At 44.9% G+C, this 25000-nt stretch overlaps 3 protein-coding genes across 3 annotated transcripts in view; 1 reads left to right on the top strand and 2 right to left on the bottom strand.

Annotated features, from left to right (window-relative positions):
- Positions 1-2554: 2554 nt before the first annotated feature.
- LOC131342790 (filaggrin-2) lies at positions 2555-12189 on the bottom strand. The gene is made up of 5 exons (XM_058374008.1): positions 11628-12189; positions 10694-10869; positions 8585-8696; positions 7724-7819; positions 2555-7306 (listed from the first exon to the last, which is right to left on the bottom strand). Exons 1-5 carry the CDS (start codon positions 11673-11675, stop codon positions 4817-4819), a joined length of 2922 nt encoding a protein of 973 aa, XP_058229991.1. The 5' UTR covers positions 11676-12189; the 3' UTR covers positions 2555-4816.
- Positions 12190-14649: 2460 nt separating this feature from the next.
- btg2 (B-cell translocation gene 2) lies at positions 14650-17205 on the top strand. Its single transcript, XM_058374029.1, has 2 exons — positions 14650-15125; positions 15853-17205. Exons 1-2 carry the CDS (start codon positions 14978-14980, stop codon positions 16212-16214), a joined length of 510 nt encoding a protein of 169 aa, XP_058230012.1. The 5' UTR covers positions 14650-14977; the 3' UTR covers positions 16215-17205.
- Positions 17206-24699: 7494 nt separating this feature from the next.
- Positions 24700-25000, bottom strand: part of lg21h6orf89 (linkage group 21 C6orf89 homolog) — a 5166-nt gene continuing 4865 nt past the window's right edge. The window contains exon 9 of the mRNA XM_058374024.1: positions 24700-25000. This exon is cut by the window's right edge and continues 574 nt beyond it. The gene's annotated coding sequence lies outside the window, so the exon portion shown is untranslated.

The following is a 25000-nucleotide window of genomic DNA, read 5'->3' as shown; positions in this document are numbered from 1 at the left end:
CACAGAAGTGAACAGATAGAACCTGAGACTTGTGCTGGATCCATGTACCTGTTCAGGTTCTCTTCACACTCTAAACTCTGGGTAAAGGGAATCCTGGCTTCTCGTCTCTGAGCTTTCCCTCTGCTCATCATTTTTGAATGATATTTTTATGAAAGTAGTATATAGAACTTATTCAGAGGCAAAAACAGTCATTCCCATCCCTACATCATAACCTTAAATATCTAAATTACTGTTAGTAAAAGCCAAAGCGTGTTCTTTATCTTTAGATGTTTGCTTTTTCAGCATGTTTATAAAACAGACAGCAGTTTTTAATTCCTAGTTCTCACTTACGGAGTGAGATTCCAGAGAAAGTCTCCAACTGTCTCCACTGTCTCCAAGGCTTTGTAGCGATGTGGTGTGTGTGTGTGTGTGTGTTCTACAGGTTTTAATTCAATTCAGTTTTATTTGTGTAGCACTTTTAACAGTGAACCTTGTCTCAAAGCAGCTTTACAGAACATAGGAAACAAAAAACAGTGTAAAAAGTCCTAGATGTTAGACAAAATCATCCCTAGTGAGAAGCCTGAGATGGTATGAAGAAGAAACCTTGAGAGGAACCAGACTCAAAAGGGAACCCATCCTCATTTGGGTGACACAGAAGAGTGATTATAAATTATTCTAAACACCGGAGAGTGTGATTATAAATTATTCTAAACACCGGAGAGTGTGATTATAAATTATTCTAAACACCGGAGAGTGTGATATGAACAATGTCCTTTCTGCAGTTATGTACAGTCTACAGTGTGATGTAGAATGTTAGTGTGTGTATTAATTAGTGTATTAATTAGGAGGTTGTTGTCGTTCCTCTAAGTCCACATAGGGCTGGCAGCGGTGCTTCAATATTCCCAAATCCTCACGAAGCAGAACCCAGCTGAAGCTGGTCCATCTCTGGATGCCTCAGGATCCTCGCAGGGTTGGCCTCTGTCTACTGGAGCTGGCAGATCTCCAGATGCCTCGGGATGGGTAGAAAAAGGAACAGGTGGAAAGGAATTAGCGTAGCTGCTGTTCATAATATTAGCAGTACTAGATGATAATGTGTATTTAATCAGATGTACTGGAGCACAAGGTTATGGGATGTGTTAGATGTATGCCAGGATAAAGAGATAAGTCTTTAGTCTACATTTAAACTGGGAGACTGTGTCTGAGCCCCGAACACTGTCAGGAAGACTATTCCAAAGTTTAGGAGCTAAATACGAAAACACTAACTCCTTTTGTAGACTTTAATATTCTGGGAACTACCAGAAGTCCAGAGTTTTGTGATCTTAAAGAGTGTGGTGGATTGTAACGTGTCAGAGGACTGGTTAGATACGCGGGAGCTAAACCATTTAGAGCCTTGAATGTAAGTAGAGCTAATTTATAATCAGTTCTAAGTTTAACAGGAAGCCAGTGCAGGGATGATAATATTGGGGTTATATGATCAGATTTTCTTGATCTGGTAAGAACTCTGGCGGCTGCATTCTGGACTAACTGTAGCTTGTTTATTGAAGATGCAGGACAAACACCTAGTAATGCATTACAGTAGTCCAGTCTGGAGGTCAGGAATACATGAACTAACTTTTCTGCATCAGATACAGATAAAATGTTCCTAAGCTTGGCGATATTTCTAAGGTGGAAGAAGGCTGTTTTTGTGATATTGGAAATATGATTGTCAAAGGATAAGTTGCTGTCTAATATTACACCCAGGTCTTTCACTGTTGAGCTAGTGGTAACAGTGCATCCTTCTAGATGTAAGCTGAATTGCGAGAGCTTCTGTGTGCTGGATTTTGAACCAATAGGTAATATCTCTGTCTTATCAGAATTTAGTAATAAAAGATTATTCTTCATCCAATCTTTTATATCTTTAACACACTCAGTTAGTCTAGACAAATTAGATATTTCATCTGGTTTTGATGAGATATATAACTGGGTATCATCGGCATAACAATGGAAACTAATCCCATGCCTTCTAATGTTACCCAAGGGAAGCATATATATAACAGCAGAGGTCCTAAAACTGACCCTTGTGGGACCCCGTATTTCACTGGCACTACACTGGACAGTTCTCCATTTAAATCTACAAAGTGGTATGGATCAGACCGGTAGGATCTAAACCATTTTAATGCCTGTCCCTGCATACCTGTGTGATTTTGTAAGCGATCTATGAGAATGTTATGATCTATAGTGTGGAATGCAGCACTAAGATCAAGCAGGACTAAAATGGAGATGCAGCCTTGGTCCGAAGCTAAAAACAAGTCATTAGTGATTTTAACTAGTGCGGTTTCTGTACTATGATGAGGCCTGAAACCTGACTGAAATTCTTCAAAGATGTTGTTTTCCTGTAAGAAGGAGCATAATTGGGCTGACACCTTTTCTAATATTTTACACACAGTGTAATGAGAAGAGAGACATGGTTATGTGATTTATCTCCATATTCCTTTTGGATTCCAATTTGTTTTAGTGCATTTTCCTTAAGATGTTCACACACACACACACACACAGAGTTAGGACATCACTCTGAGAAAAAGTGAATGATGCAGAATTTAGTAGATAATTAAAATCTCATCTTTATTACAATCACATGAACATCAGATTTCAGGAAAAAAAGTTAGAAAGAGAACCCGATCACATGGTTCCTGCAGGGTGTGTGTGGGCGTGGCCAATCAAATGCCACGATTTAGGCAAAAATAAGAATCCGTCCTCAAGACCGTGTTGTGTGTGCGTGTGTGTGTGTGTGTGTGAGTTTGGAGTTGATGATGTCACGTTACCACAGAAGTGGAGAGTAAAAGTGACTTCATCAAATGACTTCTCATGAAAGTGGGGAGGTGCCATGTGGGCGTGGTCCTGGGCGTGGTCTCGGCCGTGAGGACGGCATTGTAAACACTTCAGGGTGTGTCTCAGTGCAAGTCAGGAAATCGAACATCTCAATGTTTTTCGAGTAAAATCGAATGAAAAATTCCGAAGTAAATTCACAGATACAATGAAACTCGAGTCAAATCTGCAAGCAGCCACAAATAATCCCAAAGTTTTTAAAACACTAAAACTGAAAAGCTGAGGGTCCGAGATGTTCAGACTCTCATCAGTAAAATAAGAAAAACTGCCAAAATGTCTTCACATGAGAACAACAAAACATTAAAGTGTCAGGGGTCAGTCACTGAGGAGGTCCGGCACACCGAGCGTCTTCATATCCACACAATTTACACTTCAGCTTCAAAATCTCTTCATGACATCAAAAAGAGTGAGCACGAGAAAAAAGAGTTCAAAATGTCTTCTACACAACTGATGAGAATTCTGATGAATGACTACTTCCTGTCTGAGCTGATCTCCAGCATCACTTCTTGTCTGCTCTGATGTCTTACATCACTTCCTGTTTATCATTCATCTGATCTCCTCTTCCTCACTTCCTTCTTCACTTCCTGTCCAGTTTGCATGTGTGTGTGTGTGTGTGTGTGTGTGTGTGTGATGGTGTTTGGCTTTGGATGTTTTTTCCCAGAGTAACTGGTTTAATGATCGTCTCAGGTGATGGGCGGGGCCAGATGGTAAAGAGCCACGCCCACATTGCTGGAAGACAATCAGTGAAATCTGACATCGTTTTGTGCAAACGCGTTGACTTTCAAGAAAGTGTATCTGATTCATTCTAAAGAAACTCGACTCTCCCGTTAGCACCAGCGAGACGATAAACTGTCTGTTTTTCTCCACTGCGTCTCAGAGCCGCCGTTTACGCGGCGCCGTATTGCTCAAGGTCGTCCAATCAGATTGCAGCATTTACGCATTTTTTTATAAATAGAAATTTATGTGTGTGTGTGTGTGTGTGAGGATTGTATTGGAGTGTAATATGTCTCATTAAAACACCACTCTACACTACAGTGCTGTGAAACACCTATATACAGTTACCATGGAGACAGGAGGTAGCCTCATGTGGTCAAGGCAGTAAAACACACACACACACGCAAAGGCTTATGGGAGATTTACTCAGACAAAGTGCAGAGAGGATTATGAAGTCAGTGGACCAATGGAAATGCAGCAGAGGCGGGGTTAAATCACCTGTCAGGTGTGTGTAATGCATGGAAGTTAAAATCCTGCAGTTGGCATCATTATCCTCATCCTCATCTTCATCCTCATCATTATGCTGTAAGAATGAGGGTGTTGATTCGTTAGCACTAATAAAGTCAGTAAAAGTCTGCAGTCTGTAAGACTCTGGTCACCATCTTAATTAAAGACACTAGTACAACTTAGCACTTTAATAACTGCCCACTGCAGGACGTTAGCCAGCTGGGAGCTAGTCGTCTAACAGTGTTGCTCCTCAGTATTAAACAAATAGCTTCTTTAATCTTATTTCTTTTTCAGATTTGTAATCATCTTTACAGACTTGTCTACTTATTACACCACACAGTTTTAGCTTACTGCAAGATGTTGTCAAGACAGTGCTTCAGCTAGTAGCTAATGCTAGGAGCAGTGGTAACTAATGGTTTCTGTTATTTAGCTGTTAGCTGTTTCAAGTTAAAGGGAGCTAGCTCAGAATGCCAGGAAAAGTCACACTGCTAAATGCTGCCTTGTCATAAACAAACATTACTGACCCTGTGCTGCTTGGACTGCAAAGTTCTGAGGGTCATCACAGGTAAAAACAAACAAACAAACAAACAAACAAAACCTAACTCTCAGCTCTCATTGGCTGTGGCACATAACCAATCAGAATCCTTCCTGCCTGGGGAGGGGGAGTGTACCTGAGTAAATTTCCCAAGATGCCACACTGTGTGTGTGTGTGTGTATGTGTATGTGTGTGTGTGTGTGTGTGTGTGTGTGGTTATACAGTGGTGACGGTAAGGAGGGAGTTTGGGATCTGGATGTTTTCATCGTGAGTTCCGAGTCGTGTTCCGTGGGTCAGCAGCTCCTCCACTGTCGTCCAATCGTCCAGCAGCTTCCTGTTCCTGAGGCGACTCAGTTTCCTCTGACTAAGCTCCATCAGCACATTGTATCCACTGCTGTCTCCACCCACGCTGGGGTTACTGTTAGCCCCACCCCCTCGGAGAGCCTCCCGCTTCTGTCGCTGTTTCTGCAGCACCTGTTCACGGCGCTCCGAGCGGCTCCAGTAGCGCCCCGCCCTCCGGATCTCCACGTTTGTCTCGTCGTCTGTGCTAATGCCACCGCTGCGCTCATCTGCTAGCCGAAGTGCACGCTCGCGCAGCAGCTGGTTACGCATCGCCCGCGGGTTCGCCGCTCCTGCTGGAGATTTGCCTGCTGCTGCAGTCATTGTGGTCACGTGACCCTGGAGGGTGCTGTATGGGCCATGCCGATTGGTGGTTTTGGGCCAAGTGTCATTTCCTTCCTGAGAGGGTGTGTGACTGAGTGTATGGAACCGCCCTCTTTCTCGATCTCCTGAAGGCTCTTTCTCAAGTTCTGGTATTCCTCCTGTAGATGGCTCAGTGAAGCTCCTCCCCCTGTTATCAAGGCGGTAGGACTCTGGGGGCGGAGCAAAATGGTGGTCATCAGTGGAGCTGGAGAGACTGGGCTGGCTCATAGCATGTTTGGGGCGTGTCCGTGACATGTGATGTGCATGTTGTGCAGGGAGCGTAGCATGTGTGTGTGGGGTGTGTTGTGCGGGGAACGTAGTGTGTGTGTGTGGGGTGTGTTGTGCGGGGAACGTAGTGTGTGTGTGTGGGGTGTGTTGTGCGGGGAACGTAGTGTGTGTGTGTGGGGTGTGTTGTGCGGGGAGCGCAGTGTGTGTTTGGGGTGTGTGTTGTGCGGGGAGTGCAGTGTGTGTGTGGGGTGTGTGTTGTGCGGGGTAGACAGTGTGTGTTTGGGGTGTGTGTTGTGCGGGGAGTGCAGTGTGTGTGTGGGGTGTGTGTTGTGCGGGGTAGACAGTGTGTGTGTGGGGGGGGTGTTGTGCGGGGTGCGCAGTGTGTGTGTGGGGTGTGTGTTGTGCGGGGTGCGCAGTGTGTGTGTGACTGTGCGGTGTTAATGTATCATGGATGTGGTGTGAGTCTTGGGTAGGGAGCATAATGTGGGCGTGGCCAGGGTGTGCAGCATGTGCTGCAGGTGTATCATGGGCATGGTGTGTGAGTTGGGTGGGGAGAGTCACATGGGCGTGGCCGTGGTGCATGCTATGTGGTGAGTGGGCGTGGTGTGTGTGTTGGGTGGGGAGCGTAGCGTGGGTGTGGCTGTGGTGTGGAGCTTGTGAGGTGAATGTAGCCTGGGTGTGGTGTGTGTGTTGAGCAGGAAGAGTTGCATGATAGGGGCGTGCAGGGAGATTAGCCTGTTGCTTAGAATGTGTTAAATTGTTAGCATTGTGTGCAGCTTGATTAGCGATGTGTGTAGGATAGTTAGTATGGTGCATAGTGTGTGCAGGATGATTAGCATGCATTGTGGTGTAGTTAGCAAGATGAGCATTGTGTGTTGGGTAGCTAGCATGGTGTGTAGGGTGGTTAGCATGATGTGTACTATGATTAGCATGGTGAACAGGGTGGTTAGCATGATGTGTACGATGATTAGCATGATGCGCTGGCTGATTAACGTGGTGCGTATTGTATTTAGCATTGTACAGCACATCCGCTTCAGTCTCCTCAGTTAGCTGTGGCTGTAACGCGTGTCCATAGTGGTTTAGCGTCACACTGCAGTAGTTAGGTGACGCCGGGTGACTCGCCCTCCTACGCTGCTCCACATGAACCGGGCGGTGATGCAGCGTCCTACTCCTCCTCAGCATCCCTGCAGCAGGAGTACCGTGCGGTGGCCTCTGCTGGCCACTGGGAGAACTGCAGGTGGAGAAAATGGTGGCGCTGCTGGAGCTGTGGCAGTTCAGACACGGACGCTCGCTTTTGCGCAGCGGCATAGACGCGACCCTGACTGTCTGCTGCGGGTGGGCATCTGCCTCCACGCACTCGCTGTCCTGCTGCGGGGCCAGAGCCTCGGGGATGGCCTCCAGTTCACGGTGTGCTTTCTGTGCGTCCATGCACAGGTTCTGCAGCTCCCCCTGGTGGTGGAGGCGTGAGTTATAGACCCGCATGCGTTTCTCCAGCAGACGCTGAAAGCGCAGGAACTCGGCTGTGCTCACGCTGTAGAAGCCCGAGTCACTCAGCTCAGATGAAATGAACGACTCTGATGAAGGCGATCCTCCTCGCACTCGCGCTCCTCGACCTCCCTGGTGGGCGTGGCACTCCTCTAACCCCTCCTCTGTCTCCACCCCTGAGAGCTCCCCCTGGTGGAAGCTGCCGTCCGTCCAGCCGAGGCCGCTGTCCAGCTCGTGATGGAGGGGTAGATACCCGAGCTTCTTCTCCAACACATAGTCCTCGTCCTCCGTCTGCAAACAGTAATAATAATAATAATAATAATAATAATAATAATAATAATGTTTTGACTTTATTTCTGTTTTCCTTAAACATTTGTTGGATATTGAGATGTAATGTACTGAATAATGTTTCTCTGATGCGTGGAGGCGGTGATTTCCTCTGAATGCTGGCGTGTGTAAAACACATCTTCACTCTTCCACTCTGCTCTTTTTATCACAGCGTCTTGATGATTAATGCCATGTGGTTGCTTAGCAACACACAACATATCTGCATAACATTTGGTGTTGGAGGCAGTGAGTGATTTTACAATCCAGCCTCATTGTTCTGTTTGATTTAATCAGTGTTTAATAACTTTATTAATCTCCTTTAATCGGGAACTAATAATTAACACACACACACACACACACACACACACTGTGTTCACTGACCTGGCTTTGGAAGCTGCTCGGTTCCTCCATGTTGGAGTTGCAGCAGGAGAGGAGACAGTTCTGTTTCTGAGCAGCTTTAGGAGAGAACTCAGGATCCTGATGAAGAAACACAGGTGATGGTGTAAAAGGTGCTGTGGTCATGCTAACGGCTAATCAGCTGCTGAGGACATTAAAGAGAGGCGTGAGGAAGGGAACAAGGTGGAGGAGGAACAGGAGTGACATTAGAGATAGACTGTTGAAAAGAGAGATGGATAGAGGGATGGAGGGTACACACACACACACACACATATATATATATAGCTGTATATGTATATATACAGCTCTGGAAAAAATAAGAGTCCACTGCCAAATCTCCAGATGTGAACCCTATTGAAAACCTCTGGAATGTCATCAAGAGGAAGATGGATGGTCACAAACCATCAAGTAAAGCTGAGCTGTTTGCCTTTTTGCAAAAAGAGTGGTATAAAGTTCCTCAACAGCAATGTGAAAGACTGGTGGAGATCATGGAGCCAAAACCCATGCAGATCGGGGTTATTCCACCAAATACTGATTTCTGAATGTTATTTAGACAAAGCATTAACACAATCTGTTTACAAATTAACTGCATTTTGTTTTATTTGAGTTATTAAAGCTCTGCAAATACTGCATGATCTTGGGTTATTTTGATGTGTTGTCATTTCCTTTAAATATACGCTCTAAATAACACCAGTTATATATTGAATTTAGGAGAAATATTGTCAGCAGCTCACAAAAAATGACCTGGAAGAAGAAACTTATTATTTTGCAGTGCTCTCATTTTTTTCCAGAGCTGTATATATATACACACACACACACGCACAAACACACACACACTGCACCTACATGACGTGGAACTGTTCTCATGTCCTCGAGGTCTCGCGGAGTGTTTGGGAGATACTCGTATCTTCCTCCATCTCCATGGTTACCAGGCAGGGTCATGTGACTGTAGCAGGGCCTGAAGGAAGCACAAACATCAGCCAATCAGAAAGCAGCATTAACAAATCCACACACACCTCCACACAGCTGTGTGCTATATACAATTATATACATAACCTCTCTAAAGAATTAAGGAGAATCATCACCAACACACACACACACACACTCATTTACATTTACAGCATTTTACAGGAGCCCTTATTCAGAGCTACTTACATGTATCTCATTTATACAACTGAGCAGTTGAGACATACACACACACACACACACACACACACACACACACACATACACACACTCTTACACACTCTCACACACATACATTTAATATACATTAAAGATTAGAGAGAGAGAGAGAGAGAGAGAGAGAGAGACATAGAGAGATACAGATAGAGAGAGACACAGAGAGAGACACACAGAGAGATAGATAGATAGATAGATAGATAGATAGATAGATAGATAGATAGATAGATAGAGTGAGAGAGAGAGAGAGAGAGAGAGAGACAGGCAGCAACGGTGATTTGATGTGTCCTCAGTCACACTGCAGTAAGGGTAACGGTGTAATACACACTCAGTGTTGTGTGTCATATGGATGAACGTGATGCTGTATTTTTCTCTCCAGCTGCAGCGTGTGTGTGAGTGTGTGTGTGTGTGTGTGTGTGTGTGAGCTGTCTTTCTCAGCTGCAGTAACATTGCATGTTTTGAGTCTGACCTCGTTTCTGCAGAAGAAACCCGACTCTGTAAATACGACACTGTTAGCGTGTTAGCCTGCAGCATGAACACTTTATCCTCTCGCATCAGAACGCGTTTCCTCCAGGACACGCGGCATCTTTACACTTTACTGCTCATGCTACACGACATGAAATTTTAAAAAAAGGAAAAAAAAGCAGAAGTCTGAGCCTCCCACAGAGCAAACATCAAATCTGTTACTGAAAATGTAACGAAAGAGATAGAAGAGCGGCTCTGCCTTGAGGAAACCCAATGCCTGAAGGCAGGGAGCAGGTAATGAGACAGATCCACCAGGATGAGAGAGGAGAACTCTGAGGAGCTGGAGAGATCCACAGCTCAGAGGGAGCTCACAGGACATCCACAGCCTGGAGTTCCTCCAGTGGAGGAACCCCAGCACTGCTCATCCCTCAGTGAAGCGTGGTGTGAGAGCATCAGGTTGTGAAGATACCTTTCATAAGCAGGGAAACTGCTGAGGGCTGAAGGTGAGACAGATGGAGACAAGTACAGGTTCTGGTCTGTAAGACTGGTGAGTCTGGGGGGGCGGAGCTTCACCTTCCAACAGGACAATGACCAGTTCAACACCCAGAAGGAGGAGAAATCCAGACCTGCCTGAGAATCTGAGACCAGCATCTCTCTTGACAGAATCTCTCTTGACCACCATCACCACACGCACCAGAAAGAACCGGGAAACATCAGGATCCAGATGTGTGATGCCGACAGAGACACATCCCAGATGATTGACAGCTACAGCCTATTATTAACTCTGAGTCTTTGTTCCATTCTGCAATTCTCTGCCACACCTTGACCGGAGATCCGATAAAAGCAGCGGATTATAAAAGTAGGAGGTGTTTGTGTGAGTGACAGGCTCTGCTTTCTGTCTGATTTAATGAATGTGAAGTGAAGTGTATCTGTAAATCATCTCCCTCCTCCACACGCCTGAAGTCTCTTCACACCTCTCTTTAAATCCCACAGAATCTGCCAGCAGCCGCTTCAGTAAAATTAGACCGTTGTTTATTAAAAGCCGTGAGTTTCTCCCAGCTCCTGAGGATCGGGCGGGAACGCGGCATGTCACGCTAACGTCCCATCACATCTCTATTAAGCAGACACATGACCGTCCGAGCAGGGACAGGAAAGGTGATTAGTCACGTGATCAACATATTTCTGTTTCTCTCTGTCCTTCAACTGTGATTCTTGCCAAGAGGAACGAAAAGATCCACAATGCATTGCGTCAGATAGCAATTATCTCTTGTGGTAGCATTAGCTAATCAAACACACACACACACACACCTGTCGGAGGAGACATCCCACGGTTGCTTCGTCTGTGTGCTGCTGTCTGATGATCGATGATACTGTAAGCCCCGCCCCCTTCTCCCTTCGATCTGCACTGTGATTGGTTGCTCGCAGCTGGCCAGGATCCGTAAAGCCTCATGGTTCCGTATGTACCTCAGATCTTGCGCACTTACCTGAAACACACACACACACTTTGAGTTTAAAGGAACAGAAGTATTGACACATGCAGTTATATGTGTAGATATTTTTAGATTTCAATACCAGCATTATTAAATAATATAAAGTGTTTTCAGAAGTATTGGCACCTCCAGGTGTAATAGGTGATGTAGTGTCTGCTGGAGAGAATGAAAGTGCTGAGCTGCTTCCTGTCTGAGGATGGAGCTGAGTTGGTGGGATGTGTGAATCTCAGATACTCTACTGGTAATTAGTCCATCAGCTCACAGAGACTCGGCTCCAGCTCACAGTGACCACCTTCTCTTTCAGCATCAACATCCAGACAAGTGTCCATCTGTACTCCACATCATTTTTACATTTCCCTTTGGGATTAATAAAGTATCTATCTATCTATCTATCTATCTATCTATCTATCTATCTATCTGTCTGTCTGTCTGTCTGTCTGTCTGTCTGTCTGTCTGTCTGTCTATATATACCTGTGTGTGTGTGTGTGTTTGGTCAGTTTCTAAGCATTTCTAAGCCCTTAAGAAGGAATGCTCAAATAAGCACTAGCAACACTGCACACAGGTGTGTGTGTGTATGACTGCAGTGATCATACCAACCAACACACACACACACACACAGACACACACACTCACAGATACATGTACGCAAGGATTTTCGTGAACATTACCTACTGCATCGTGACCACAGAATCAGTCCACATCTTTAAACACATACACACACACACACGCACACATACAGATTGGACACTCACCCCCATTGTTCCGTCGCTCATCCACGGCCCTGACAGCCTACAGCCCATCGCCAAGGCAACGGATGGGCACAGTCTCTAAGTACCAGCAGAGCGATGCAGAGAAATATTCTTCGCTGAAACACACACACAAACACACACTCATACACACACACACTCATACACGCACACACTCATACACGCACACACTCATACACACACAGGAGATAGAGGGGAGAATGCTGGATGAGGTGCAGATGCTGAAGAAGGAAAGAGAGAGAGAGAGAGAGAGAGAGAGAGAGAGAGAGGTGGATGAGATGTTAGCCTCCTTCTTCTCCTTCCCTCCCTCTGAATCTGTCTCTCTCCTGCTGCCAGTCACTGGACATAGCACCGCCCCCTTTTTGTCTTCCTGCCCATCGGCTGATGATGTCATAAGCTCCACCCTCATAAAGCTGCTCTCATCAGAGCGTAGTAACGGTTGCTGGAGCGTAAAATCATTTGAATGTGTGCTCTGATTGGTCCATGATCATGTCTGTGGGTTTATACTGAGCTGTGATTGGTCAGAGAGGTTCTGCCAATTTTCATCATACGAAGGAGATCTCTACATACGCTCCCTCCCTCCCTTTCTCATTACCTCCCTCTCTCTCTCCCTCTCCCTCTCTCTCGCTCTCTCTCTCTTACTTCTGTAATTTATCTGTCTTTCCCAGGTTTTCTTTCTCTGTCAGTTATCTTCTCTTGTCAGTCTCTCATCATGCTGTCATAAACACACTAATGTACAAACCCTATCACACACACACACACACACACACACACACACACATTGCAGCATCTTCTAATGTAAAAGAAAAACACATATGTGTGGTTTCAGAAAAAGAAATCAAATATTACCCTGTAATTAACCCTGAGTGAATGATTATTAATGCTCTTTGTGTGCGTGTGTGTGTGTGTGTGTGTGTGTGTGTGAGCTACTTATGGTTCCTGTACTACGTGTTCTCCTCTTGTGTTCTCTGATGAACGCACTGTGAGGTCAGGTTCTCCAGGGTTCTCCAGGGTTCACTGGGTTCCTCCTGATCTCTGGATCATCTGCTTTCCTAAACACACCGACTCCTCTTCAGTCTCCTGAGGTTAGAATATGATTAGAAATCACACTGTGTCCAAAAACACAGAACACAGCAGGCTAACTTTAACTAACCGTAATGATGGACAGATACGGACAGATGGTTGTCATGGTAACGTTGAAAGGATTGTCTAAATGAGACATAAATATTAATGAGTGTAAATTGTGTGTAGAGATGTTTCCTCTTCTAATCAGCTCTGCGTCTTGGCTAAAAGTGTGCGCACACACACCACACACACACACACACACACACACCGTGACTTTAACTGTCAAATTGACTAAATTCAACTGTGTATGTGTGTGGCTTGTACACACAGCCTCAGGATCCAGAGCACGACTTTGAGGGTTTGCAGGGACACAGCAGAGTGAAACACATCAGCGTGGGAGGCACACACACACACACACACACACACTGCTGCAGGAGGATCTGTCAGCCCAGATCAGTGCAAAATCAGGGGGTGTGTGTGTGCTGATGAGTCCAGAGTCTCTCTCTCTCTCTCTCTCTCTCTCACACACACACACACACACAGTGGTCATATTAAATCCCACTGTGTTGAATGTTGAGCTCTGTAATATGAATATTAATAAGATAACTGCAAAATAAATCTGCATAGAAATCATTTCGAAAAGCTCGTGGAGACATGCAGTGGGCCGCACATGCATTGCCATGGCAACGGACCCTGACTCGAACCTCGTCATTACATCCTGCTTGACAGCGGCGGCTCTAAATATAGCATCAACACTGCTAGGCTCAATACCATACAGCTAACACACCATACAGCATCCTAAGGTGTGTGTGTGTGTGTGTTGCCACATGTTCTTTCCATACTACAGCTGAGAAAAAACAGTTACAGGAAACAGTATGAAAGATTATTTTCACTATATATATATATATATCACACCTAGCTAAAATACACACAGCAGCACGCTTTTAGCTTTAAACCCCTACAAACACACCTGTGTGTGTGTGTGTGTGTGTGTGTGAGTTACTGTGATCACCCCAGAGCTGGTTCCTCTCCTCTAGCAGCACGTGTTTCAAACACAAATTTTTACAAATTTGTGTATTACAAATTATTATTGAATAAATACCAGCCCCCAAGGGAGGGGCATGTTTTTATCCATTTATAGTTACACTGAATATACACAAAACGAGTGCCTGCGTTACAGCAGCTCTAAACAGTCTTTCCCTCAGCAGTCTCTCTTTATTCTCTCACCTCCAAATGAATGAGAGAAAAATCTCAGCTTGTCCTATTAGCAGAAGTTGTAGTGCTCAGTGCTGACCACCAGATGTCGCTGTATGACCAGGTCACCAGCTCCACACAGCAGCGGTCACTCGCCTGAGCGGTTCACGAGGCCAGTTTATCCGCTGCTCAGCTTTTCTCCTGCTGTGTCCGAGTCTCACTGTATAAATGGACAGTTTATTCATTACACTGCTGTTATACACGTGGTGAACTGCATCTGGTGTAGAAACCTTAATTTTACTTTATTGTAGCAAAGAGCTAAAGAAACACTGGGCAGTAAAGGGACGTGTTGTGGAAACAGAACGCTGCCCAGTCTGAAACCAGTGTCTCTCTGTATCTAACGTGTGGATCTCTTCATTTCTGTTAGAATTTGTTTATAATACGGTCCGTTTTGCTCTAAACGTGGGTCGGAATTTACGGTAAACTCTTTTGTTTCCCTCGCTGACGTCACGAATACTTAGCACGCTGCGGACTGACGTAAACGTCTTCCGTATAAGGAAATCCGCTGAAACCTGTAACTCCGCGTCTGTTCCATTACGCAGACCAATCAGATTAGGACTTTTCGTGTGAGGCGGGATTAAGAAGTACACCTCGTCTTCCCATTGGTGGAGAGTGCGCGTCCATCAGGCGCGTGACGTAACGGCGCCACCCTTTGTTGGGGATTTCTGCATAAAAGCTGCGGACGGAGCGGATTGAGGGACAGAGTGAGGGACACGGTGAGGGACAGAGTGAGGGACACGGTGAGGGACACGGTGAGGGACACGGTGAGGGACAGAGTGAGGGACAGAGTGAGGGACAGCGGCCTGAGTTGTTTCTTTGGGTTTTTTTTTTTTAACCGAAGAAGTTTTTTCTTTCACTCACCGTGTACTTTATTCGAGTTCAGAGGAATATTTGACCTGTAAATTCGACTTGCTGAAGGAATTGGATCATTGTGAAGAAGATTAATCAGCTCGACGCCGAGGCTGAAAGACAGCGGAAGACATCTTCCTCTTCCTCACTTCTGGACACTGTATGAGATGAAGCCAGGCTCTGCAGCTCGAGGGGACATGGTGCCTGAGATTAAAGCTGCTGTGAGTTTTCTGGTCAGACTTCTGAGGAACAGCGGCTTCCTCCCGGACACACAGCTGCAGGTGTTCAGAGACTGTCTTCAACAAGCTCTCTCAGGTACTGTATACACACACACACACACACACACACACACACACACACACACACACAGGAGAGAAGTCCTCCAGCACAGTGACGTGTTGGAGATCAGAGCAGTTTATTTCACTGCTCTGGTGTTGTGACTCTGGTCATTTCCGGTTTGTTCTCTGGGGATTTAAATAATCGGTCTCTTCTTCCGTCTTCCTCACACACTGCTCCATATTTCCTCTTATTTCTTTACATTATGTATCATTATGTATCTACATTTTTAATCTTGTTTTGGTTTTCTTTACTTTTCTTCCTGACCCCAAAATTCTAGTCTGAATATCTACAGAGCTCTCTCTCACACACACACACACACACACACACAGATGTTTTTATTTTTGCAGCTGGGTAACTTTGTCTTTTTTACCGCTCTGTACTACTCGGGGGGGGTTTAGTGTTTCCTGTTTTTCATCACGTTATTGATTTATTCTATAATATTTCTTCTGGCCATGGTTAATGTTTCTGTTTCTGTCCCATACTCCATTGGTCAGAATCTCACTCCTTTGTTCCACACTGTCAAGTAGTGACTGGACACACGTTGGCATTAGCTATCAGCTCAATGTATGACCCTCACACCTTCTGACCAGTGAATCCCTCACTATTGCAGACGGGGTCTCGTCCAAGCCCTTGACCACCTGATTCCATTTGTTTTTCCACACAGAGCCGTTCTCACCGTATCTGTCTCTGTTTCTTTCTGCAGATCGTTACAGACACCACTGGTTCCCCGACAGGCCTCAGAAAGGTTCAGGTTACCGCTGCATCCGGATCAACCACGAGATGGACCCTCTGATTGGCGGCGCGGCGAGTCGGGTGGGCCTGAGTGCCGAGCGGCTCTTCTCACTGCTCCCTCGAGAGCTCACCCTGTGGATCGACCCCTACGAGGTGTCCTACAGAATCGGAGAGGACGGCTCCATCTGCGTCCTGTATGAGGCCGAGCCTCCGGCGTCCGGGCCGACTTCATCCTCGCTGTCTCTGTTCGACCCTCTGAACTGTAAGAACGGTTTCATGATGAGCGGCAGGACCAGTCCTCCTAAACACTACCTCATGACCGTGTCCAGCTGAGGGGACGGGAGGACACACCACTGTGCAGGGGACCGTTAACCTTTCTGAGACTTTCATTTCTTGACATTTTTCCTTCTGTTTACTCTGTAAACCCTTTATTTTTATAGTCTAAAGCACTGCCTGATGTTTCTGCGATCAGACCTTCCTCCACTTGCACTGTAGGCGTGTGCTGAGACTCCCCCTGTATCACAGGTCTCAGGACCTGCAAAGGAGCTTCGGTCGTGTCTCATTTCTTTCTTGACTCTATTTGCCGCAAAGTGCTGCCTACCTAGGGAACCTCCTCCCGTGTGGAATGTGAAGCTTGTGATAGTTTTATTCAGATATAAGTGACACTTCAGGATTCAGCCTCAATGGAAGATGCCCAGATATGCTGCCTGTGTAGGGTCCCTCCTCAGGGAGGATGATGTGATGGTGTGAATGTTTATCCGCACATCCCTAACACACTGAATATGTGAAACGTGGTGGTGGTAGCATTACACCAACAAGGCTCAGGTTCAGGGCTCGGGTGCAAGACACTGGTCACTCGCTGCATCTCTTACTGGTGATGTCATTTTTATAAGCTTCATCATCATGGTTCTGCTGGTGGTTGTTGCTGCACAGAGCAGCTGATGACCAGATCCCTGAAGATTTCTGCTGCCTTAAAAACACTGAACCTTTCTGCCAAACTTTATCGTGCAATATGAAATGTCCCAAAAGTATTTCCTGCTCCTCTTCCTCCTAACCCTCATGAATGTCATGAAATGAATCGCAGTGGAGAAGTAAACGCGCCCCTCTGGCACTCTGTAGCATTTTCTCTCTCTGGGCTGCTGAGCAGCTCGGTGTTTACTGGGTTTAGACGGAGAAACTGTAGTTTGTAAGCTATTTGAAGCACCCTGTGATTTTATTGTACACTTTTTTTTTTTTTTTAAGAAATGGATTTGTGTAAAATAGAGAGAACTGTACAGTTTTGTGCGATTTTTTTTTTTGTATTACAATAAAGGTTTATAAATGATCACTTGTCTTCAGTTCATTCTTCAATTCGTCTGTAAACGTGTGTGTGTGTGTGTGTGTGTGTGTGTGTGTGTGTATGTAGATAAGCTGCTGTTACTTGTAGCTATTGGCATAACTGACCATGCGCACACACACACACACACACCCCCACACACACGTCTGGGCATGTCTGAGCCGCACCTACAGTGGGATGTGTGAGCAGTGTCTCTGATATAGAAGTCAGTGTTTCTGCTGTCACCATGACAACCGGTTTAGATTAAATAAAACAGCAGTTAATGACCTCACGTCTAATCACCGGCAGCGTTAATGACCATCTGCAGCGTTAATGTTCGCTCTCAGGTTGAAATCTCTGCTGAATCATAAGCTACAACTGAAAAGCTAACATTTCAGATGAAGAACACAGATGGAGGAGGATTTAAAAAAAAATAAAATAGATCGGAGTGAAGTAAAAAAGAAAGGAATAAGGACGTAAAGCTTTAGAGTGAGAAGGAGCTTTATTTCTAAAGAGCTTTTATTGTGTGTGTGTGTGGGGGGGTGAGCAGATGGCACAACGGAGCTCAGACTTCCTATTCAAACACACACACACACACGCTGGGTCTGTGGCTTGAAGAGCTTCATAATGAGCATTCTTATGGAAATGACCTCCTACTAAGCAGTGTGTGTGTGTGTGTGTGCGCGCGTGGGTTGTGGGTTGTGGGTGACTGGATAGAGGAGGAGAGGTGACAGATGGTGGTGTGTCCGAGGGCTGAGAGACAGACAGGGAGAGAGACAAGGACATTAATCTCCACCTGAATGACTGAAGTGTAATCTTTCAGCTCCTGCTGTTACAGGAAGTGAGGAGAGATTGGTCACTGGTCGCTTCGGTCACTGTGTTCAGACAGGTACACACACCACATGCTGTCATACGGGAACATCTGTAGCTCAGTCTGAGTACACTTCTGCACTGTACTATGGAAACACACACACAGCTATAATTAAATGTAGAGCTGAGTTCTGGACTCTGATTGGTCAGATGTTGATTAATTCTCTCTAACAGCAGCTCTGACTGTAGTGCAGCTTTACATTAATGCACTCACTCTGATACCTTATTGTTTCCATAGCAACGGCTAATTCACAGGGGCGTGTACTTGTCTGGTAATATTTTCTGGAAGTAAAGAGATGCTTGTGCGCTTCAGAGGTGGAGTTAACATGAGATGGAGGGCGGGGTTTATGTTAATTATATGTTTTTATTTTATTCATATCCGAGCTTGTCTCTGACTTTATTCTGTAAAGAAAATCTCATAAATCCTGAACTCTGCTGAGGTTTCTCCTCTAACTGCAGGATGTCTGTGATTCGTGTGAAGAAGAAGCTCTCCTGCTTTCACTTCTTCTCCAGATCATGTAGTGAAGCTCAACATTTTCATTTACGTTTTTATTCTGTTCACACTCACACACACACACACACACACACAGTAATCAGATGAAAGGTGGAAGAAACTCTTTTACAATATGTGTGGCCTTTGACCCTTCAGCTGCTGAAGCCAATCAGAGTGTGTTTGTGTTAGCTGCTGGTGTGTGATTGGCTGCTGGCTGTATCCAGGCAGATCTGAGGAGTTTTTACTCACACATCTAGAGTGTGTGTGTTTGTGTGTGTACGCGTGGGGGGTGTGCGGGGTGTCTGCTTACTGAAAGTATAACTTTAGACCTGCTTTATACTTCTGATGTGTGTGTGTATGTGAGTGAGAGAGGACCCTCATGCAGATTGATGGAGCTACCAGGGGTTTTCCCAGATTCTGCTGTGTGTGAATTGACCCCCAGCCGCCAAGGAGTGTGTGTGTGTAAAAATGGGGGTAGACTGCTGGCCATTTGATTAATCCTCTGGCCTCAGACTGAGTGGTGTGTCACTGAGTTTTAAAAAGATTTCACACCTGAAGTTCCTCCTGTGATTTTCCCGCAGTGACGCGGTGTTTATGGTGTCAGCAGCAGCACTGTTAGAACCGTTAGCGCTCCATGCTCAGTGTAATCAGACGTCTGAAATCTAATCTATATATCTAGATATTTTCCCACTCTTCTCCTCATTTAGATATTTAGCTAGCTGGCTAAGCTACCATCAGCTGTGTGTGTGTGTGTGTGTGTCTCAACTGGACTGCAGTCAGAGATAAACTGTTAGCTTCGAATTTTAGCTGGTGTGATACAGAACCTGTTTACTTGATTAGAAAAGTTTTTAAACGTGGAAACACACACAAACACACACACAAACACACACACAGTGTAGAATGGTGTCTGTAATTAACAATAATCCCTACTTAGTGGAAACTCACATAAAAGAGTGTTTAGTCAGGAAATTGAGTTGTGTCGTGTTGTGTGTGTGTGTGTGTGTGTGTGTACAAAGTTTCCTTCCTCTGTGGGCTAACCAATAGAGCTGTGTGTGTGAGGCTGCATGACAAAGGTAGCTCTGCTCCTGCTGTCTCGAGCCCACACACACACACACACACACAGTGTTGGCGGTGTTTATTTTAGTTTCTAAAAATTTAAGCACTTCCTGAACACAGCACTGCACACCACACACACTAGTGAGAAAAGGGTTCTCAAACATTCAAACACAATTCTCAGTAAACTGTAAACAGTGTGTGTGTGTGTGTGTGTGTGTGTGTGTGTTCTAGTACACATTAGTGAGCGTGAGTAGCAGAGATGGTGAAGTGTTCTTCATCATGAGAAAAGCTAAACACTGATAAACAAACACTGAACCATTCAAACCTATAGAAGTGTAAGAACCCAGAGAGCTGGACAGGAGTGACCACACCAAGCCCAATTCAATCTGAAACCTGTTGCTCTGCTGGTGATCTGAAAGAGGCAAAAAAGTGACTAAAATCAACTCCTTATAAAGGCAGTGGTCTTGATGAACAGAGCATTACCATCAGTTGTGTGAATGAGGAAGATTTAGGGTTTATGGATTTAGTCATAATACTTTATTCACTCTGAGACCTCAGTCTGTCTATCCTGTAACTAATACACACACACACACACACACACACACACACACATACAGCTTCACAAAGATCCTATTGTTGTGGAGGCAACACCCGCAGCAGCTGCTAAACCTTAAAACACAACAGCTGAGTGAGTGTGAGAGAGAGAGAGAGAGAGAGTGTGTGTGTGCGCGTGTGCGTGTGCGCACGTGTTTGCATTGAGGGGATGGAGAGCAACCTGAGCTGAGTGTGTGTTTGGGGAGGGGATATAGTAAAAAGTGTCTCTCTCTCTCACACACACACCCTGTTCCTGTGGTCACACTGACCAAACAACCTCCCCAGCTGCACGTCTGAGCAGGTTAACCTTTACACACACACACACACACACTCTTAAACCAGATTAGGCCATAGAACTCTGTTTTCACTGTTTGACTCCTCTGTGTGTGTGTGTGTGTGTGTGTGTGTGTGTGTGTGTGTGTGTGTGTGTGTGTGTGTGTGTGTGTGTGTATACTGAGGGCTTCACTTCATCTGTACCCAGCTGAACCCCTCCCTGCTCTCCCAGCTAGAGATAACACACACACCCCCAGAGTTTTGCTGCTTCTCTCCACAGCTCTTTGTCTGTTCCTCACACCATAGTCTGTGGAAGTTTGAAGTTTTACACCTCATCTAGTTTACTACAGACATTGAGATGCAGATGTTTGTTTGCTGTTAGACCGTTGATCTTGTGTTTGATCCTCAGAGAACCACAGACAAACCTCACAGTTCCCATCCATGCAGGACATCCCCCACAGTGCTGGACCTTCAGCAGTATGTCCTACTCCAGGGATCCTCAAATCTGGCCCAAGAGATCCACTTTCCTGCGGAGTTTAGCTCTAACCTTAATCCAGCACACCTGAGCATGCTAATCAGTGTGTTGAAGATCATTAGAAAAGCACAGGTAGAGAAGATTGATCAGGTCCACAGTTCCTTGGCCCTCCAGGGTAAGATTTGAGGAACCCTGTCCTATATGATATTTTAATGCTTGTGGATTCTGGCTGTTTATTTTTTGTAAATGTTCATGTCATCTGTCTTTATGTGGTCAGTGTACTGTAAGTTTATTGTCTGGTCTTAGTTGTGGAGATGCATCCAGCATAGAATCTCACTGTTCCTGGTCCACACTGGATTTACACATAAAAGCTTTGAATCCTTCACCATCGAGTATGTTCACTGAGTCCACACTGCCTCACCAGCTTCCTGGAGCTGCTACATCACATTTAAAACACTGATGTTCACCTACAAAGCCATAATCAGCTCTTTTCACACCCCACACACCCCACATCCACCAATACAGTGATCTACTGATACAGTGATCTACTGATCCATTGATCCACCAATCCACCGATCTACTCACCCATCGATCTACTGATCCACTGATCTACTGAACCAATGAGCTACTGATCCACCAATCCACTGCTCCACTGATCTCTCAGGGTATCAACACTCTCCTCTGTTCTTTAACTCAGGTGGTGGAAAGAACTTCCTCCAGAGTCTGAACTGAGTCACTGACTGCCTTCAAAAGACCTCTAAGGCTCTACGTCCTAATCAGACACTTAATTTTGACTTTTTCACTGTACACTAACCTCTCATCAGAGTTATTATACTGACTGTACTCTGAGGCTGCTAAACTGAACTGTGTGTGTATGTGTTTACAGTGAACACATTCAACAGCATTCAACAGATGTCTAGACAGGGGACTGTCAGAATCTTTCTCACACACACCCTTATTTACAGCAGGATTAATGATTAGGCATGTGGGAGTACCACACACATACACATACACACATTATTATTATTGACTCCAGCATGAGAACAACTGTCTTTTAGGGTCAGATATTATGAAGACACATGTTAAAGGGATGCAGTTTCCTGAGCTCACAGTAGCAGTGGACGGTGTGTGTGTGTGTCTGTGTGTGTGTTTGTTGAGAACACTCTGTACTTGTGTGTAATTTAGACTGTGTACAAATTGTTTATTGCACTCAGTAATTCTGTTTCCTACAGTCAGGCCCTGCACTGTGCTCCTGCGCACACACACACACACACACACACACACACACACACTGGAATGATAATTATTTAAACAACTGAGATTTAATATCAGCACACTTCTCAGTAGCTGTGTGTGTGTGTGTGTGCTCACTGTGACACGTGTAATAACTAAATGTACTCTCAGTTCTGCTGTGGGTGAGAGAAGTGTGAGCAGCACATGAATCTGTGTGTGTGTGTGTGTGTGTGTGTGCACTCACACAATTCTGATCTGCACGTACAACACGACTAGCATACAGCACACACACGCCGCCCTGCTGGTCACACTGATAGCACACTGGTGTGTGTGTGCGCGCGTTTCCATGCGTTGGAGAAAGTGGAAATCCCCACACACTTCACATTTTGTGAAGGAAGTACATCTCGCCTCTCACACACACTCTCACACACCTTCTCTTTTCAGTAAGATTAAATTTAGCTCAGGAGTTTCTCCAGATGTTTTAAACACAGCAGACAGAGAGAATGGGACTCTCGGGTTTTTAACACCTTTAGTGATGGACACGGTCACTAAGCAGGACACCTGAATTATGTTCCACTGATGTGAGGAAAACAGGAGAAACAGGCTTAAAGAAAAAACATTCAATAAATATTAATAAAATAAATAAATAAATAAATAAATAAAATGAAAATAATTGTAGACACAAACTAACTTTCCAAAGCCTTGTTTTTACAGAGACTTTAGGGAGAATCTGGGTTTCTGTCTGTTTAGAATGTTTCACAGATCAGTTTTATTCATAACTGTGTAAATGCTGAAAAGAGCGACTTTAATGTTTATCATGAACATATGTGTAGGTCGCTCTCGCGCACTCCAGCTGCGGCTCAGTTGTGGGAAGACGTGACGTCATCCACGGAACAGCCAATCAGAAACTGTTGCTGAGGCAGACCAGAGAACAGGACATTCCGTCGTGGGGGGGATCAGAGAAAAGGAAAACAGTCCCTGAGCTAATCTCTCTGGAGGTAACTGCACGCCATGTTGGGGCAAATAAAAACACAATCAGTCAGTTATCAGCGCTAACCGCAGCAGTGAGGAGCTGAAGCTAATGCTAATGCGGGTTACAGCATTTCTGTCTCATGCCTTTTACAAAAAAACCTTTCATGTCATTTCAGACGAGGTGATTCTGTCGCAGGAATTCATAAAAAAAGCAAAAAGCTTTGAACGACATGTAACAATGATATGAACGTTAATAAACATTCGGCTCTAAAACTTTCCAGACCAGGTCACACGCGCATGCGCATGGTCAAGGCTTCCTGCAAGTCAGGGCTCTGTATGTGTGTGTGTGTGTGTGTGTGTGTGTGTGTGAGAGAGAACGCACTGCGTCGCCACCTGCTGGTCAGGATATAACATTACGGCCTCCTCACCTCTCCCCCACCTCATACAACACAGGTATTTCAGTGCACATTGAACTTCTGTCAATCACTGTGACATCACAGACTCAGACTCCACCCTCTCGGGTCATTACCATCTCCTCAGCAGCGTTAGAGGCTTCAGGTTCCGGAGGTTTGGGCCACTCTGAAGGATCGAGTATGTTCCTGTTGAAAAACTTTAAACACTTAAATGATCTTTATTCAAAATTTCATTCCTATTCTACGCACGCGCACACACACAGGACGTGTTAAACATAGAGCTGTGTTTATTCATATATTTCTTCTCTTTTAAAACACACCATTTCCAAAACTCTGCTCCCTGTAATAATAAATTCCAGATCAAAACCAATTCAACTCATTCTGTTTACATCACATTTTTAATACCTGCAGTTTTCCTAAACACCAAATGATCACTGATACAGATTCAAACAGATAGTCATAAATATAAAGAATATCGTATTCTTACATAATATTCATTTACTTAACATGTATACTGGAACTTTCCTCTGAACTGGAACATGAAGATGAGACAACAACAACAACAACAACAATAATAATAATAATAATAATAATAATACTGATGTGTGTTCCCATAGTTGACTTCTCCTCAGCTGAGGAGGCTTACTAACACCAGGATCAGTAATTACCCAGAGTGCAGTTCACCTCAGGGCATTGTGTAGCAGTTGGTCTGAAAGCTAGCTAGTTTACAGTTTACTTCTTTAGTCTGCTAACAAGTGAGAGAGTTAGGTATCGGGTCAGTGTTGAAACACATCCTCAGTGAGAGTCCCTCTGTACAGCCGCCTCATGATGCCATTATCACTCAGTTATAAAGGGCAGTTATAAAGGGCAGTTATAAAGGGCGGTTAAAACCTCAAAGGGGATGAAAATGAGTCCACCTGGATGTAGACCTGACCAGACATCAGCGGGAAATCTGACATGATTTCTGAATAAAAAAAACCTCTTTACAGAGCAATAAAGTAATAAAATAGTGTAAAACATGATTAAACCCCGTAATGCTTGATCAGTAATGAAGTTGTTCAGACTGAGACTCCGCCCCCTAGTGGTGAGTGAAGGAATTACAGATGGAGGCTGAGTGAGAGATGATGTGTTACAGACTGCACAGATCTACACAGTGTTTTATTAACCCTTCTATCTCCAGAGCTGCAGCTGAGACAGAGGAGATACACACAGCCTCAGGAGGAGAGTGTTCTCCTCTACTGGAACACACACACACACACACACACCTTCGAGTGGTTTACTGTGTTATATTTGAGGGGAAGCGGTGTGTGTGAGTGCGACTCGAGACACACAATACATTCACAATTCAAAATAAAAATAAATGCCAGTTCTTTTTAACTGAACAAAAATCTCATGAACTTAAAAGATGAGAATTAGGCTCGTGAT

The sequence above is a fragment of the Hemibagrus wyckioides genome, linkage group LG21 (assembly GCF_019097595.1).
Source record: "Hemibagrus wyckioides isolate EC202008001 linkage group LG21, SWU_Hwy_1.0, whole genome shotgun sequence".
In the NCBI taxonomy this organism is placed as follows: domain Eukaryota; kingdom Metazoa; phylum Chordata; class Actinopteri; order Siluriformes; family Bagridae; genus Hemibagrus; species Hemibagrus wyckioides.
The sequence above is the reverse complement of the archived record's forward strand: the minus strand, read 5'-3'. Positions and strand labels throughout refer to the sequence as shown.